Source organism: Euleptes europaea, chromosome 12 (assembly GCF_029931775.1).
Source record: "Euleptes europaea isolate rEulEur1 chromosome 12, rEulEur1.hap1, whole genome shotgun sequence".
In the NCBI taxonomy this organism is placed as follows: Eukaryota; Metazoa; Chordata; class Lepidosauria; order Squamata; family Sphaerodactylidae; genus Euleptes; species Euleptes europaea.
In genome coordinates this window covers 20,617,615-20,635,857 of record NC_079323.1, presented here as the reverse complement: position 1 = coordinate 20,635,857, position 18,243 = coordinate 20,617,615, and the positions used below count along the sequence as shown (strand labels likewise).

General features: G+C 41.3%; 1 protein-coding gene across 1 annotated transcript in view; it reads left to right on the top strand.

The window, feature by feature from the left end:
- The first annotated feature begins 9,135 nt into the window (after positions 1-9,135).
- Positions 9,136-18,243, top strand: part of CRYL1 (crystallin lambda 1) — a 55,396-nt gene continuing 46,288 nt past the window's right edge. Inside the window, exons 1-2 of the mRNA XM_056858504.1 lie at positions 9,136-9,200; positions 16,362-16,469. Coding sequence (XP_056714482.1) covers positions 9,160-9,200; positions 16,362-16,469 — 149 coding nt within the window. The 5' untranslated portion in view covers positions 9,136-9,159. The remainder of the gene's footprint in view (positions 9,201-16,361; positions 16,470-18,243) is intronic.

Genomic DNA, 18,243 nt, shown 5'->3' with positions numbered 1-18,243 from the left:
CTCCGGTCCGCTTGCTCCCAGCCGATCGCGCGGATTGTAAGCGGCAGGGCCCAACACACCGAAGCCCACAATGCACCTCGTCGGGTTGCTAAGAGACGAGGACGCTTCAGTCGGGAAGAGGAGGGGCATGCGTAGTACCACCCGCCGAAGCCCCTGCCCTGAGCCTATGGGCTGTGTCGTCACGTCCTGTGGCTGCTGCCCTCAATACCTTTCAGTAGAAATTGTGCTTTGAGAAAAGGAAGAAAGGAGGGTTGGAGGCAAAGAAGGGAAATGTAAAAGTAGCAGCTTGGAGGTTTCAAGTATGAGACGTTTTAAAGGATAACCAAATTCCGTTAGTAGTAGAAAAGGGCCAGAGTCCAGTAGCACCTTAAAGACTAACAAAAATATTTTCTGGTCGGGTATGAGCTTTCGTGAGCCACGGCTCACTTCTTCAGATACCCTACCAGAAAATATTTTTGTTAGTCTTTAAGATGCTACTGGACCTTTTCTACTACTGGAGACAGACTAACACGGTTACCCCACTGTGAATCAAATTCCTTTAGGGAGACCGAAGTAGGGAAGATTGGTTTCGGGGACTAAATGTTGTAACTGTAACTTGTGGTTCTTGTTGCTTGTATGTGTACAGTCTTCATGAAAATACTAAGACGTGTCTGATTAAGGGAGCTTTGGCGTTTGAAAGCTTACACCCCCAAAATCGTGTTGGTCTCTAAGCTGCTAAAGGTAAAAGGTAAAGGTCCCCTGTGCAAGCACCCGGTCATTCCTGACCCATGGGGTGACGTCACATTCCGACGTTTCTTAGGCAGACTTTGTGTACAGGGTGGTTTGCCAGTGCCTTCCCCAGTCATCTTCCCTTTACCTCCAGCAAGCTGGGTCCTCATTTTACCGACCTCGGAAGGATGGAGGGCTGAGTCAGCCTTGAGCCGGCTACCTGAAACCAACTTCTGCTGGGATCAAACTCAGGTCGTGAGCAGAGCTTGGACTGCAGTACTGCAGCTTACCACGGCTACTGGACTGGAAAATAGCTGTTCTGCTGCAGACTGAAACTGCTACCCTCTGAAACAAAAACAATTACGTTGTACTTTTAAGGAGAGCTTGTGCTTTTATAATCTCTTACCTACTTCATCAGATGTTAGCGGGATTGTTGTTTTCTGCTGCAAGTGGAAATCAGTTAGCAGAATGTTTATCAATAAGGTTTATACATGGGGAAGTCAGATACCCTGGTAAATCTGAGGACGAGAGCTTTGATGCTCAAAATCTTATTCAATTCGTTGGTCTTTAAGGTGCTACTGGTCTCAGATCTTGCCACCTACTACTATATCTTGAAAGCTGATACCCTGGAAATCTTGTTGGTTTTTAAGGTGCTACTGGACTTGAATCTTGCTCTTTTACCGCAGACCAACAAGGCTACCCACCTGAAACAGTAGTAGGTAAAGGGGGGGGCAACTTTGATGGGAGAAGGGCAACTTGCAAGACATGGTTCATTTAACAGCCAGTAAGTATTCAAGGGAAAAGGGCAATAATATTTTTTAAATACATGAGAAAAAGTGACACATTAATAAGGTCAAATGAGGTGTGAGAGGAAGAGAGCTCAGTTTACTAAATATCTGTTAAAGTTCAGTCACAGGTTGTTGGAGGGATATACATTTTATGATCAATCACGTGAACGTTCCATCTTCCTGCTCCCTCCTAGGACATGATGGCTGATATCCTTGTGACTTTGGACAAAGATTAGTCCTGTTTACATCCCTGTATTACATGGATAAACTTCTGGGAAAGGGGAAACCAACAGTGGCTGTTTTCATAACTAGCTGTCTGGTCTGGAATGGGGATCATTTGCTTGCTTCATTTTTATAGAAAATCCCGAGAAGTCAATGGTGACAGTTTTCCACGCTAACCATCTAGTCTGGAATGGGGCTCATTTGCGTGTTCTATTTTTATGGAAAATCCACAGAATATTACCCATCTGTTGCATTCCAGTGTTGTTTTTCTGTCTTTCCATACCTGATTTGTTACTATTTTTTAAATATTTAAAATGCTGTTGCAGCAGCAATCTATATAGTATAGACTGGCCACAGAGAATAGCACTCTTGCCACCTCCCAGTTAGACTACTGTAATGTGTGTTATATAGGACTGCTCTTGAAGACAGTTCAGAAACTTCAATTAGATCAGAATACAGCAGCAGGATTTTGAGCTGATGTGGTCTACAGGCAGCATATTATTCTGATTCTTTATAGGCTGTATTTTATGTCTGGTTTCAAATCAAAGTGCTGGTTTTGACCTATAAAGCACCATGCAGCCTACAGGGTGTGCGTGTTATGGGCTGTCAAGTCACTTCCAACTTATGGTGACTATGAATTAATAACCTCCAAAACACCCTATCGTTTACAGCCATGCTTAGGTCTTGCAAACTGAGGGCCATGGCTTCCTTGATTGAGTCAGGTCTTCCTCTTTTCCTGCTGCTTGCAGCTTTTCCTAGCATTATTGTCTTTTCCAGTGACTCACATCTTCTCATAATGTGACCAAAGTACGATAGCCTCCTTTTACTCATTTAGTCTTAAAGCACTTAAAGCACCCTGTCTTGCCTAAGACTCAGCCTATGCTTTGAGATCCTAAACAATAAATGTATACCTTTTTATACAAAACTCTTGGTCCCCCCAGGACCCCCAAAGCAACTAACAAGCAAGGAAAAGGGGGCCAGCGTGTTGTTGTGGTTAAGAACAGTACACTCTAATCTGGAGAACTGGGTTTGATTCCCCACTCCTTCACATGAGTGGCGGACTCTAATCTGGTGAACAGGGTTGGTTTCCCCATTCCTACACATGAAGCCTGCTGGGTAACCTTGGGTTAGTTACAGTTCCCTTAGAGCTCTCTCAGCCTCACCTATGTCACAAGGTGTCTGTTGTAGGGAGAGGAAGGGAAGGAGATTGTAAGGTGGTTTGATGCTCCTTAAAAGGTAGAGAATATCAGCATATAAAAATCAACTCCTCTTCTTTTTTCTACCTCCCCCCTTTTTTCTGTCTGTTTTGTTTTTCTTTACCATAACTTGATGGTATTATCTTTTATGTTGGATATGAGGTTATTGTATTGTTGTGTAGCTGATTTTTTTGTTCTGTATATGTATATATTTAATTTTTAAAATTTTTAAATTTAAAAAAGAATCATAGAGCTGGAAGGGACCATACAGACCATCTAGTCCAACCCCCTGCTCAATGCAGGATCAGCCTAGAGCATCCCTGACAAGTGTTTGTCCAGCCTCTGCATGAAGACTGCCAATGAGGGGGAGTTCACCACCTCGCTAGTTACTCTCAGCACGGATGAGATGCTGTAAGTGGGATCTGTTTCGTTTTACCACAGGATGTATATTTTATATTTTATGCTGGCCTTTGGCTGTAATAAAGATGAATAAATAATCGTCCCTAAGGGTCGCCATAAGTTGGCTGCGACTTGACGGCACTTTACACACACACACAGTTACTCCAATCTAATTCCATTAGAATAAATTGGTTTAGGATGGAGTAAATCCACATATGATAGCACTGTCAAAGTAACTTCTATTACATAATAGAAGAGATATTTTTAAGAATATTTGCTGATGTTTGTGCATATCTTTGAGAAAATACTTGAAATATTTTGATATTATTCAGTACAAGTTGAAGAGCTGTAAAGACTCTCTAAGGGTGGGATAACTAATTGGAAATTTTGTTTTCCAGTATTGCAGGACTGTTGAGTTCCAGGGCAGATGAGTAACTTCTTGCCTGTTTTCCATGTAGTCCTAAACAGAGTAAGCCCGTTGACTTTAATGGACTTAAAAGGGTGTACTCTGTTTAGGATGGAACTGTCAGTATGGGACCTCAGAAATTTGGGACAGAAGTGGCCCTGGTTACCCTGTCTGATTCACTTTCCTGAGAGAATGACAGTGGAGTGCAGCCCTGTTGATTCTCCTGGCCTGTTTGTTAGTGTTCAGTACCATCAACCATGGTATCATTTTGGTGAGTGTTTGGCTTGGGAGTGGGTGGCACCATGCTTTTGGGGTGTCGAGAGTAGCCATCTTAGAGAAAAATCCCTCTTATCGCACTCTTGACTGCTCTGCAGGGGTCAGCCAAACCTACTTTTGACTGGTGGTTACTCGTCAAGGTCATCTGGGAAGCCTGTTAATTAGTTCACACAATTCATCTGTGAATCTAGTATGGGAGGGGAAGGTCGCTCCTACCCAGAAGGTACCATGGAGACAGCCCTGCAATTGGTTGGGAAGGTCAGCAGGTTATGCCTGACAGCTTCTGTAGGATATAGACTATGGTAGAGAGAACATCCCCTTCATATCTCCTTCACTCCTCCTACCAACTCTTGCTGCTTAAAGATACTCTTTGTAAACTTTGGAACATCATGTAATTGTAAGAACCAGTATTGCTGCTATTAGGAATAAGTAGGTAGACAGCCAGCTAGTTTTGTTTTATGTGCATTAAGACTCTACTGAGCTATATGCCTTTTCCCTCCTTGAATTTCTTTAATAAAGTTGGGGGTTTTTGCTTCATTTTGTGTGAGTTACTGGGGAGTGACTTGAACCAACATGGGCCTACATTTGGTTACATTACCGCACCAAGGCAGAGCCACCCTTGACAGGTGGTTCTGTTTTTACATGACCAACTGATTCCAGAACACATTAATTGAGCAGGCCAGTTTCTCTTCCACTCTTCCACTTCTGTTTTCCATGGTTTTGGAATCTTGCCTTATAATCAAGAGTCAAGCTATGGTTTGTTAACCTGCCATCAGACATCACAACAAATTGGAGTTTATTGAAGACTTCCTGGTTTGGCCTGCTAGTAATGTATTAAGTACACAGGGGCAGGATGACTTTGACTTGTTCTCATCACAGATAGACTGAGATTTGGTTGTAACATACTCATGCAGCCAAAGACTTGAGTAATGAATGGGATATGAGTGGCCACTATAACTTACAGGCTGGAGATGTGATCACAAAGTAACACATTAATCTAATGGTTAACAGAGGTGAACTATGGCTTCATTGTTGCTGCTGTTAAAGTTTTAGTAATACAAACTTTTAAAACTTAGGTTCTCTATGACTCAAAAATGTCACATTCTGGTTTGTTTCTTCTTTTTATTCACAGCAACAGCTTGTTGTCGCCCCATGTCTGTCCTTCGACTGGGTTCTAGCTCCTCTCACAGTTAAAATTTCGCCCATTATCAGTAGCAATAGACGCATTTGAGACTTTATGTGTAGAGTAAATATTTCCAGTTGCTGAGGGAGGACTTTTTCCTCTTCGAAATTAAAACTGAAAGTACACTTCACTCGTAAGCTTGGAAATGTTTTGGACTAGTAGCCTTCCTCAGAGGAGTTTGTCCCCTGTGGTTCTGTGTGTTGCTTTTAGAGTGTTAGAGTTTGAAGGGACTTAGGAGGTCATCTTGCCCAAACCCCTGCTCATTGTAGGCACATGCAACTACAGCATCTCCATTCAACCTTTGCTTGAAGACTTCCAGTGAAGGAGTGCCCATCACTTCCTGAGGTGCTGAAGAGCTTTTACCATTTGGAAGTCTCTCCTAATATTTAGCTGAAATCTACTTCTTTGTAATTTCCAGCCGTTAAGTTCATTCTTGGCCGCTGGAAACCCTATACCCAAAACATTATTCTAGATGAGATCTGACCAGTGGAGAATAGAATAAAACCATTACTTCCTGTTATCTGGACACTATCTTTCTGTTAATGCAACCCAAGACTGCATTTTTGTTTTAGCTACCATATTGCACTGCTAGTTCATGTTCAGTTTGTGATTAACTAACAGTATAATCCTATGTAGGGTTATTTCAGTCTAAGCCAGTGGATTTTAATGGGGGCTAGACTGGAGTAACTCTGCATAGGGTTACAGTGTAACATAACTAGATCCTTTTCACATGTGTTACTACCAAGCCATGTCTTCCACATCTTATTATGCCTTTGATTTTTTAAAAAAGGTTTTATTTTACCCAGGTGTGTTCTTGATTGACAGTAGGCAAACTCAGAACAGTGAATGAAAGATGCAAGCCCAGACTAGTAAATCATGCAGAGATATAACAGGCAGCTTCTCTGATAACAGATACATGGTAGGAATTCTGGAGTGCTCCAGTTTTTTGTGATGTAGAAATAGACAGAGTATCTCACCCCTAGCAGATGGAGATTTAAGCCAGTGCAGTGGGCATTCATCTCTGTGGGTGAGTACTGTGAGCTCACAGACACCTCTTGATGTTTAATTCATTTTTACAACATGCTGATAATTACTTTGCAACACACAACTGGGAGTTATTGGCATATGGTAAAGAGAATATGTTATACAGAAAACCTGAGGCAAATGAAGGAAAATATTTGCAGTTCTCAATATTACCTATTGAGTAAGCTAGGAAAATATATTCATAACTGCTGTTGAACTTAATGGAAGACATGCAGTGAAAAAATGCTGAGACTTTGAAGAAGCCTCATGAAAAATGACATAGAAGGAAAGGAAAATTACTTGCATTTTATGGCATGTGGCAGTGATTCATAGAATGTTGCTGCTAAGTGCCTATCTCTGGCCTATCAGGGTAAACACTGACTGATTAGCAGCAAATTATACCTTTAGGTGTCACTTTCTCTACTTAGGATCCCACTGTTAAGTGCTTAAAGTCCTGTCTTTGGTTTGGTATTTAGTATTTGGTGTGTCTCATACTTTAAGGAAAATTACACTAATTCCTAATTATATCTTCCACACTCCGTACTTGCAGCCTAAAACCCTTCTTAGGTTAGGTATATCATGATGTCACCTCTAGTACACTCCCCGCATCCCACTTTTATTTGCAGCACCTCTTTTTTAATTAGACCTGAATCATACTTGGATTTGCATGTCCGTGAAGGTCATAATTAGACCTGAATAATGCTTGGATTTGCATGTCCGTGAAGGTCATAAGACACACTTTGGAAACCTTGTACTGTGACTGTTGGTGACCCTGATTGCTATTACTATTACAAGTGAAAATTAAGGAGCAACCTTGTCCTAAGTACGGGAATCCATAGATTTATCTATTATTATTGATGTTGTGCCTCTCTTCCAAGGAGCATCGTAGCACACAGAGGGTTCCCATATTCATATCTTCTTAGCATCAACAAGGTTACCATATCACTCCAGCCAAAGGCTAGTATTTATTTATGTTATTTCTAGTCCACCCTTCTTACTTGGGCTCAAAGCAGATTACAAGAGTGTGATCCAATACAGTTGGCAGGATGGGACATTCAATGAACAATGCAATAGGAATTAGAGTTGTAGAACCATTCGGTAGTCTAAAAGCAGAATTAAAGCAAAGCCTATGTATTAACATGACACATTAAATGATGCAAAAAATTACATAGTAGGAATCTAGTTTCAGCAAACTACACACAGTATTATAGGCCACAGTCCCTAATAATTTATCCAATTAACTTTGTGAAACATTTAGTACTGTCTAATCACTCTCCAAGGTTACAGGCATGTGTCTTTCCCATGTGCTCTAACTGAAATACTGTCGCTGGAGAGGTGAGAAGCAGAACCTGGTACCTTGTAGATCAAAGAATGTCTTCTGTCATAAAATGTCTTCTGTCATAAAAGCACGGGCTCTTCACCCCATGCATGCCGGTTTACTAGGTTAATTATTCTGTGGAACAGCTGGAACTTTTCACAACAGTGCATCTTGGTGGTAGGAAAGCTTAATGATAAAAATGTTTCCATTATTATCAGCTCCCAGGCAAGCTAGAAGACAAAATTTAGCATATATAATTTGTCCATAAGTAGTAATGCGAAAAAAGAAAGAAAACTCTGGACTGTTGGAAGGCAACGAATTCTCTTCAAGCCCATTCCCTTCCTTTTCAGGCTATTGTTCTTCAGTAGGTTTTCACAGCACTTAACACTGGAACAATGGTTGTAAATTTGGAGGAAACGTTTAGAGTTTACATAAACAGTACAATCCTACAGAGTTGCACCCGAATCCATTGAAGTCAATGGGTTTAGAAGTGTGCGATTCTATTTAATATGTTGATATGGGAATTGTTTGGTTTTTAAAGGAATCGGACCAACATTTGAAAGGTATATGCAATGTCAGTAAATACAAATCTGGAGATTATGCTGTTATTCTTCAAGAAGAAAAGGGAGGGTGCAGAAAATATTTCATTGTTACAGAAATGGAGGAAACGTACCATCAAAAAATTTAATTTCAAGGGAAGGAAGTTCACAGGGACATTGCTGAGGGTAACAACATATGTGTTTTATTTCTGAAGAAAATAGAACATCCTTACACTCCCCCCCCCTTGCCCCCAACCCTGACTAGGTTTGCCAACCTCCAGGGGGCTGAAGATCTCCCAGAACTACAGCTGATCTCCAAACTGCATAGATTACTTATTATTTAAATGGAAACATTTGTTCCACTTCTGGAGAAAATGGCTGGCATGGAAGATGACAGTATGGCATTATACCCTACCGAGGTCCACACACACACCCCAAACCCCACCCTCCCAGGCTCCAGCCTAGAATCTAGGTATTTTCGAACCCGGAGTTGGCAACTCGAGGCCAGGTCAGAGTGCTGAAGCGGAAGGGCGGAAAGAATAATGTTGCAGACGTTTAAAAAGTCTGGGTGAAGCAGAGGACCTGTACGACGGAGGGAGGTATAGGCGTAATGGGGAAGAACAGTGTGGAAGTGACAAAGATTGTGGGGAAGGGTTTGTGGGTAAAAACAGTAAAAAACGGTGATAGGGAACCCTATAAATAGCGCTTCTGGGATCTCCCCCTCCCAGGCATCCTCCCCTCCCCCACGGTCGCATCCCAGTAAGACAGGAAGGAAATGAATTCATTTTTCACACGTTGACCGAAGGATATGCGTAAACCGTTTGTCGCGCCCGCCCATTTCTGTCGTTGATTTGTTTATATTTTTTGAACCCGGTGACTCGGGCGGAGGCGCGTGCTGGAGCAAGGCGGCGAGGGCACGCGGCGAGCCAATGGGAATAGTTCTTTTTGCTGGGAGCCAATGGGAGAGGTTGTGACATCCTCTGAAGCGGGGGGGTGGGGAGGAAACGTTCCTATTAAGGAGGAGGTGGCCCCACTTGCCCAGAAGGCTCTTGGGCTCCCCGTTCCAGTGATCCTGGCGTTGCACTGGCTTGATCTAGTAAGATGACTACTATGCAAGAGGGACGGGTTGTGATTGTTGGCAGGTAAATTCCTAAACCTCTTTTGGGTACTTCTTGCGTTCAGTGCCTGGTCAGAGGCGATTATGAGGTAACACTTAATGTAGTAAGGAGCTCTGCTGGTGGTGAAAAGCCACAAGCGTGTGTGGAGGGGGCTCCTGTACTTCTGTTGATGCCTATGGGCTAACAAAAACCACCTATATACATAGCCTTGCATTAGCACTTGATGCTTCTGGTGGTAAATGAGTAACGTCTCTGTGTGTAAACAGAACACTTACCTGTTTTAAGTCACCCCGGACCACAGTGGAACAAAAAAGTAGGCTTTCTAATAAAACGCTGGTGCAGGAAAACAACAACAACCATGTGCACTTAAAAATTTAGTTTTGTTAAAACTAAGATATAATGAAGCGATTTGGACAGGTCTGCAATCAAGTTAACATTATTTCTTTGTAGCAACTTGCTGGAAATAAGAATTCTTCATATTGCTATACGAGGTATGAAATTGTGTTCGGTCACAATATATGTGTTCTTAAATATGTTGGTGTATTTCAGTAAGTTAACTGCAGCTGTTCACTCTGTAGAAAGTGAGCAATAAACCATTGTTACCGAAGTTAGCGCTGCTGCGTATCCAACTGTGCTGGCAAAAAATTGTTTCTAAATGTATCTTGTATATGCTTTTGTCTTTCCATTAGAGGAGCCCAGAGCGCTCTGCTATTATCGTTCTATTATTGGCTCCTTCATCTCCTTCAATGAGCCAACCTAATTCTTCAAACAAATAGATACAAGCTCTTTCTCCACAATGGCCACCCATGCTGTACAGCTTAGAGGTGTGACTTGTGTTTGGAGCATGTGCAATGGCTGCCACGTGGCCAGAGTAGGAGCTGGGGGCTGCCCTCAGTTATGCATCATTCACCAAAGGTATGCAGAGGGTAAGGTTTAGCCTTGCCTAAATGGTAGGACCAACTGGCAAAAGAGTTGATGCAGCACAAATGGGAATACTTCAGTTAACTCAGAGCAAAGGCCAATTCCTCCTGTGCCAGAAGTGTGTTGATCGGCCACACTGTGGGGTTGTGAATTCCGTATATATGGTTAGAAATATGGGGCTACAGACTAATGGAATCTTAAATTGATTAAAGTGATATTCTGAATATTAAACACATGGTAGGGCTATCTCTGTATTATCACTAGAATCTAGAATGGCCTCTGATCAATTAATAATTTGTAATATATTGTTAAACTGTTAACTGAATAATCATAAAGGAACTGTATTAAGCACATCATGCTTCCTAAAAAAAAAAAAACTTGGCAAAATGCCAAACTAGAATTAGGTCAAAATATTGTCGAAGGCTTTCACGGTCAGAGTTCATTGGTTCTTGTAGGTTATCCGGGCTGTGTAACCGTGGTTACACGGTTACACAGCCTGGATAACCTACAAGAACCAATAGAATTAAGTCATCTCTAAACTGAAGAACTTATATGAAGTGCTTCAGTTTCTTATAAGTTTATGGTGGAAAAACTCTCTATTTGTTCTTCTGGAGGAAAGTATGATACAAAGTGCTACCAAAGCCTTTCCTAAACCTTTATATAGCATAAGAACTTAGTGTGGATATTGAACTGAATTATAAGCTTCATTCAACAGAAACTGGAGTCAAACTATAATTTGTCCTGCACTTATACGATTCATGATTGCTGGCATCTCAATTCTATCTGGGTGTTTTGCAGGGCAGTTTGATAATCTCAGTGGGTTTAGTAGACTGCACAGAATTGCAGTTTCAGGCTGCTTCAAAACAAGAATCTTTGCTTTGGGCTTTCTTCTATATTTTTGATCCTGTTATCTCAGTAACTGCTTTCTGTTTTCCTGTCAGCTTTCCTCATGCACCCTCCCCCCTTTTTTTGGCTTTCTTTGTCATGTTTCCTGTGTGTGATGTTGGTCACACAGCATTATTTCACTTTAGGAAATCTGTGCATTGGAATATATAGAAAATTATTGAATGCATGACAAGTCTAATTGCATCACATTTCAATTACAAAAAAGAAAGAAATGCTTCCCTAACTTGTTTGATCATTCTGAAGCTCAGTATGTGCAAGTAGTGCAGGGATGGGGAACCTCAGGCCCGGGGGCCATATGTGGCCCCCGAGGACATTTTCCGTGGCCCTCGGGAGCTCCGGGGCCGGGGGGGTGTGTGTGTGTATGTGTGTGTGTGGGAGGCGTGGAGGCTGGGGCCTGGTCGTGTGCGGCCGGCGTTCGCGGGTGTGTGTGTGGGGGGGGGGGAAGGCTTTTCTTTCTTCCTCTTTTTTTGTCACTCTCCTTTCTCTCCCTCTCTCCCTCTTTTTCTGTGTCTTTGTCTGTCTCCCTCCGTCCTTTTCTTTCTTTCTCCCCCTCCCTCCATTTCTTTCTCCCTTTCTCTTTTCCCCTCCCTCCCTTTTCATCTTTCTCTGTTTTCTTTCTTTCCTTCCTCCCTTCCTTCCCTGTGGATCGGCTGCAGGCTGCGCCCCCCTGGAGCCTCGTTTGCTCGGGCCCACCGCTGGCTGCCCTCCCGCCTGGGGGGGAAGATGGGGGGAGCAGGGGTGCCCTCCAGGCCTTCTCTGCGTGGCCTCCCCTGGGTTGCCAACCTCCAGGTGGTGGCTGGAGACCTGGCAACCCTAGCCTCCCCCCCGCCGAGAGATCTACACCTGGTTATGGCCCCCGAATGATGTTATAAATATGCAAATGGCCCTTGGCAGGAAAAAGGTTCCCCATCCCTGAAGTAGTGGGTGCTTGGAAATTTGAGCAAAGGCCTGAATCCAAAGAACTGGACAACTGTTTCTGTGCACTCCAGAGAGATTTGAAATTGTATTGCTCAAACAGAAGTTCCTCATTTGGTAGAGCAAACGTGCCTTGAAAAAGATGGGAGTTTAATAAACCATTTGCAACATGGCATAGAAATCTGCCATTTAAAGGAAGTAGTCAGAAGTTCCACTGGACAAGCCTCAGGCATGCGTAAAGTATCTCTCTGGATCTTGCCTTAGACTCATTGTTTAACTACAGGTTGTAAACGCTTGAACTAAAGCTTCTAAATAGCTTCTTGTCCATGATGAGTAAATCTCCAGGCAGCCAAGGAAGCGAGATTTTGTAAACTCAGTGAATTATATTCCTTCAAGTTTTTAAAAAAAGACTTTTAGATTTGCCACAAATTCCTGCATCTGTGTGTGTGTGGGCAGGTGAGATAGAAATTGGGATAGGGGACTGGTAGTTTTAACTTGAAGTTGCTTGAACTTGTAATTGTGTAGTATTTCAGAGTTTTCGATGAAGAAATATAGGACTTGTGCTTAACATTTCCATTGGTAACGATGGAACTTAAATTTGATTTTTGGCAGGGACGTGCTTTCTTTTTAAAACATGCTGTTTCGGAGTGAGAACGTATACCTATATGTGCCTTTTTAAACACATGATGAATTGCATTATTGTTTTGCTTTGTCTCATACTATCTGTTAAAGGAAATGTACATAATATGTGCGTACTTACTTTCGAAAAAGTCTTACGTTCTCCACTTTAAAACCAGAATAATAAAAAATGTTCTCACCAAGATACCGTTTCACTTAATGATAACTTCTTGCATTTCATTTCAGGAGAGATGTTTGCACAGACTCTCTGGCTGCAGAGTAGAATAATGAAGGAATATTCTGATACCTGATAATTGGTGCCTTTTCATATGACATGATAACAAACACACCCTTCAATAACCTTCATAATGACACTGATAGTGGAAGTATTTGGTATTTGTCCCTGCCCAGATTTGGCAGGAACTTCTGTCCTAAGCTTGTATGTCCTATGCCAGGTCTCTGGTTACTTCACACATATGCCATAATATTAGATTTTATGCAAAAGCAGAGTGCCTTTTAACTTGCCTCTGAGATATGGCTAGTGGCTTGTTATGCATAAGTCTAGTTCAATTGTTTAAAATTTGCATCTCACCTTACATCTGCATTTTTAAAAATTTACTTCAGTCTCGTGCCAGTAGCTGAACTGTGTTGTAGTTACGCAGCAGCAGGTAGAGGGAGAGAGATCAAAGTTGCCTGGTTTTGATCTTTGTATGTCAAAGCCAAAGATTGTAGTCACAGTTGCACTGTACCCACAGATAGAACATATGGCCCTATTTCTGATTTGATAGAAAGTCTTGTTTTCAAACAGGGTGCCTTTTTTCTCTGAAGGAAAAGCCACTTTACATGGTATCTGGGAAGTAAATATAGATACAATTTTGCAATGTTGTACTGGTATGTTTTCTGTTTCTTTGTTGTTGTTTTTAAATTCTGATAGGCCATGTCTAGCACACCTTCTTCTGTAGCTACTAACCTAGGCTACAGACAAGTTAGTCTTCCTTTTTCCAATGAACATGAATTCAACATTAAAATAATTTTGTCTAAAATAGATATGGTACAGACAGAGTGCAAAACCCAGTAGAACAAAAGCACACAAGTAACATATGGAAGGGGATCCAGTGATAATTTGTAAGAGGAAAAGGAAAAATCATGACACCTAGACTATATTATAAGCCTAGACTATATTATATTGAACTTACCCCTTAAAGAAGTGTATGTGTTGGGGCTGGTGCCTCACACATAACAATTTACCAAGTTAGGGCAGAAAAGATGGGCCCAGGAACTCATACTAGATTTTAAAACTTTGCATTTAGCAAGAGTCTGTGTATAAGAAGAGATTCAGTAGCACTGTACTGCTTTTGACTGCATGCAGTCAAGCTGATCTTTGAGACAAGGTCAAAGTTATCAGTGTACAAAGTTGACTTGCCTACTTCTTCCCCCCCCCCCCCCCACTGCAATGTTTGGTTGCCAGCTGTAATTCTTAATTCAGACATTTTTTCTTTAAAACAAAGCAAAAAATCCACATTCTTTCTCATCCATGGCATCAAATCAGTAAAACGACTTAGGCTGCAATCCTAAGTACACTTTCCTGGGAGTTGGGCCCATTGAATAACAAAGGGCATACTTCTGAGTAGGTATTTTTAGGATTGTTCCCTTAGTTATTGAAGCCTGTGAGCTGATATGCTATTTTACATTGCATTTGTATCAGTTCATCCCCTGCCCTTGCATATTAACTTGCCTCAAACTTATGGAGTAAAGCTAGTGGGTCCCCATGCTTGAAGTGTCTGCTCCAGGAGCAAAAGTACAAATGCTTCGGAAGAGTAAGCCACATTACACGTATAAGAAGACGAACAAACTAAAGAATCACTAGTGTGACTTGGAAAAATGAAGTAATTCTCTGTGACTGCAAATGTGGTGATTACTTTTATATATTATATTGAGAGATTCATAAGGTTGGGGAAAGGCCAGAGATTTACCTCAGGAATCAAACCTTGACTGAAAACTACTCTCTGTACTCCTGCCTGGTTAACTGAGACATTATAACTTTGTGAGCCCAGCAAATGGTTGTATGTTTTACTTGTACATAGTTTCAAGCCTCTTCACTGAATAACTCTATTCCATCCAAGGAAGTTAATAAAAGTTACTGGGTCATGTGTCATTCCCCCCCACCCCCGTTGACCTCAAGCCTCATCCAGAATTATTGCTTTCAGAAGCCATTTAGTGCTTGTCTGTCAGATGAAAGTTGGAGTAGAGACCATACTGGTCTAACAACATAACGCATGGCATTTAAAATCCTGACCTTTACAAGTATCTAGTATAGAACTTGATGCCTGGATCAGGTTACTGGAAAACTCTCTTCTTCTGTCTTGGTTTTCAAAAGCATATTTCTAACCCTGTATAGTTTTAGGGATATGCTTGGAAGCAGGCAGAAAGTACCATCAAAATACTCCAGAAGAGCAGGGTGATAAGAATTTCTTAATGACCTCCAATTGTTGCTGTTCTGCCATCCTATATTTCAGCACACAGTACAATCTTAAATTATGTCCAAACCACAATATTTGGGATTAGAGGAAGAAATTGACAGTTGATAAATTTTATGCAGATGTTCTTCAATAAGGTTTGCATAAACTTCTTTGAACACCAAATCTGAGTTCTCAGTGCATAATGATTTTTAAAATTTAATATTTATCATTACAGTTGTAACAAGGCATACCCAACTTTTTTGAGCCAGTGGGCCCGTATGGAAATCAGATCGAGTGGTGGGCACGGCCACAAAATTACTTTCTGAGGAGGCAGAGACAACCACAAAATGTCAGAGAGTGATGTTAGGCATAATTCTGATAGTAACTGTTCAGCCTCTCGGACAGAAGTTCTGTTTAACAGGATGCTTTTTAAAATGAAAATATTTTCTTGTATACGTACAGGTATACATATTGCACTCACTAAGAAACACTCACCTGGCAATATCTGTCAGATCGCCAGTGACGTCAGAACCTCTGCTGGCCCCACTCACTTTCTAAAAACACCTGGCAGGCTCCAGGAAAGGTATTGGCAGGCACCATTGTGCCCATGGGCACCACATCAGGACCTCTGAGTTATATCAACAATGTAGTTGCTTATAAATGTATCATACTTATTTTTTTAAATCAATCTATGTGATGTTATAAATATTGACATTCCAATAATAATTAAAATAAACTAAACTCAATACTGACATATTATGTATGTATAATGTTCTTGGTTCAATCCCAGTATCTCTTATTAATAAAGATCTCTTGTAGCAGGACTAGACAAGGTGGCTGAGATCCTACAAAACCACTGCCAGTCAAGAAGACAAGTCTGAGCTACATAGACCAATGGCCTGACTTACATTCAGCTTGATATACACTCATGTGCTCTTACGTTCTATTAGGCACTACTTGTATGTGTCATGTTGTATATTGTGTCATGCTTGAGAAGTGCATAGGAGATGCTGTGATTCCATCACATGTACAGAATTTCTGACCAGCAGTGGTATAAATTGGTCTCTGGGCATGCAATATAGTATAACCACAAAGTGTTCTGAAGAGACAGTTGCTCCCTAACATAAGACTCTGTCTAATTATCTTGCATGCTTGAGGAACATTTGAGCACATGCCTGTTTTATTTGTAATCAGCTTACTTATTGTCTGCCCGGTCATCCATTGCCCCTTCAAAACAGGCCTTGGACCTCCTTTGCTTACTATTTTGATCAGTTTTTTTTGCTTACATACCAGTAAACAAGATTTTTTTTATCAGCAAGATGGATGTATAAACTAACATTCTTCTGTTTTTTATTTTTCTCATTAGTGGACTCATTGGATGCAGCTGGGCCATGGTATTTGCTTCTGGTGGTTTCCAAGTAAAACTTTATGATATTGTGCAAGAACAAGTAACAAGAGCCCTGAAAAATATCAGGTGAGTCATCTGACTTTCTTTAGCTTAGGTTGATCAGTATTAACTTATTTACTGACCGATCATTGGGTTTGATTTCAAATTCCCAACAGGGTGAAATCATAAATAAGGAAACAACAAGGATTTTAGAGTGGGTTCAAAGAATGTGTGAAGGGTATTTTTAATCTAGGGCCATTTCTACATGGGTTATCTACCTGGAGTTCAATGCTGTTGGGACACTGGTTCCTTCCTTGCTCGTGCATGCACCTCCTGGGGCCTTACTGGCTTTTGTCCAATCTTTTGCAAACCTGGTTTGCTCCAAAGGGTTGTGAAAGATCACAGTAAGCCTGTGTGGGTGGGAAAATGAGGATTAGGGAACCATTTTCTTTAACCCTGTGACCCTAGCAGCTGCTGTGTGGGGAAAAAATGAGGATTAGGCAACCATTTTCTTTAACCCTGTGACCCTGGTGGCCATTTTTTCCCCTGACTCAGGTGGAGGGGCTTTTTAAAAAAAATCAACTCTAGCATTGTAGAGAATTCTGCAGCAGGCACTGTTCTAAAACGCATGAGATTGTGCCCAGTTGGAAATAGGGCAGTGTTGAGTGGTGGGAGGAATTGGATGCAGCATCCTCAAGTTTACTGGAACAGTTGGGGCATTTATGAGTGAGGTTAGGCTGCAAGCTGGTTACAACTGCTGTGTCCTTAACTGACTACGTAGTAGATATTCTGCATGTCAAATCTGAAATATGTTTAATATATATTAAGCCTTGCTTCGCTTCAAAATGCACGTGTAGAAATTGGGCCCAGAATACAGAAAATCTTGTAAACTCCAGCTCTGAGTAGCGTGCGTGAGCAGGGACTTGGAATGAGACTGCACTTGCTGTAGGAATGGCACCACTATCCCTTAAAGTTCGCTGTTTTGTCTGAAGTTAAAGCTGGAGACAGGAACACTGTAGAAAAACAGCACTCTCACAAACAGGAGACGGAGCAAAAAAATCCGGACCATAGGATTAGAGTGTCATATATTTCAAATTCTGAAAAGCAATCTCGTGTTTTCAATAAAGCTAGATGTACACTCATACAGAAATTTCCAATAACTGTGAAGATTATAGGTCTTGATAGAAGAAATATCTCTTGAAATAATTCAATATATAATCTTTAAAAAATTCAAATGGTTTCCAACTGAGACATGATAACATATTGCTATTCCGCTATCCTTTTATTTATTCTTTATCCTTGTCAGAAATGCTCAACTGCAATAATTCTATGTTACTATGCAGACACCCCATGTTTCGATTTTATGCCAATAAAGGAGATTGTTGTTGATAACATATGGTTGATCAAGGTAACTGCTGTTTTCATAGTGAAATTTGATGCCAGTATAAAATCTCATTGATTTGAACATCTGATGCAGGTTTGGATGTACATGGTGGCTTTTTTACGGGAGGTCATGTTGATGCTTGGATACTTGGGGGACAAATTGTGAGCCTAGAAGAAGGATATGGGTAATGGAATGGAGAAAGTGTGTTTGACCTAACGGAATCCATAAAATATATTCCTGAAGTACATGTGTTTGTTACATCTATCTAATACACTTTTATCCTACCCTTGCTCCAAGGAGCTCAGAGTACATAGTTCTCCCTTCATCATGTTACTGTTATAACCACCATGTGAAATAGGCTGAGAGGGTGACTGGCCCAAGGTCACTCAGTGAGCTTCCATGGCAGGGTGGGGATTCGAACCTGGGTCTCCCAGATCCTAGTCCAGCACTCTTAACCGCTACATTACACTGACTATG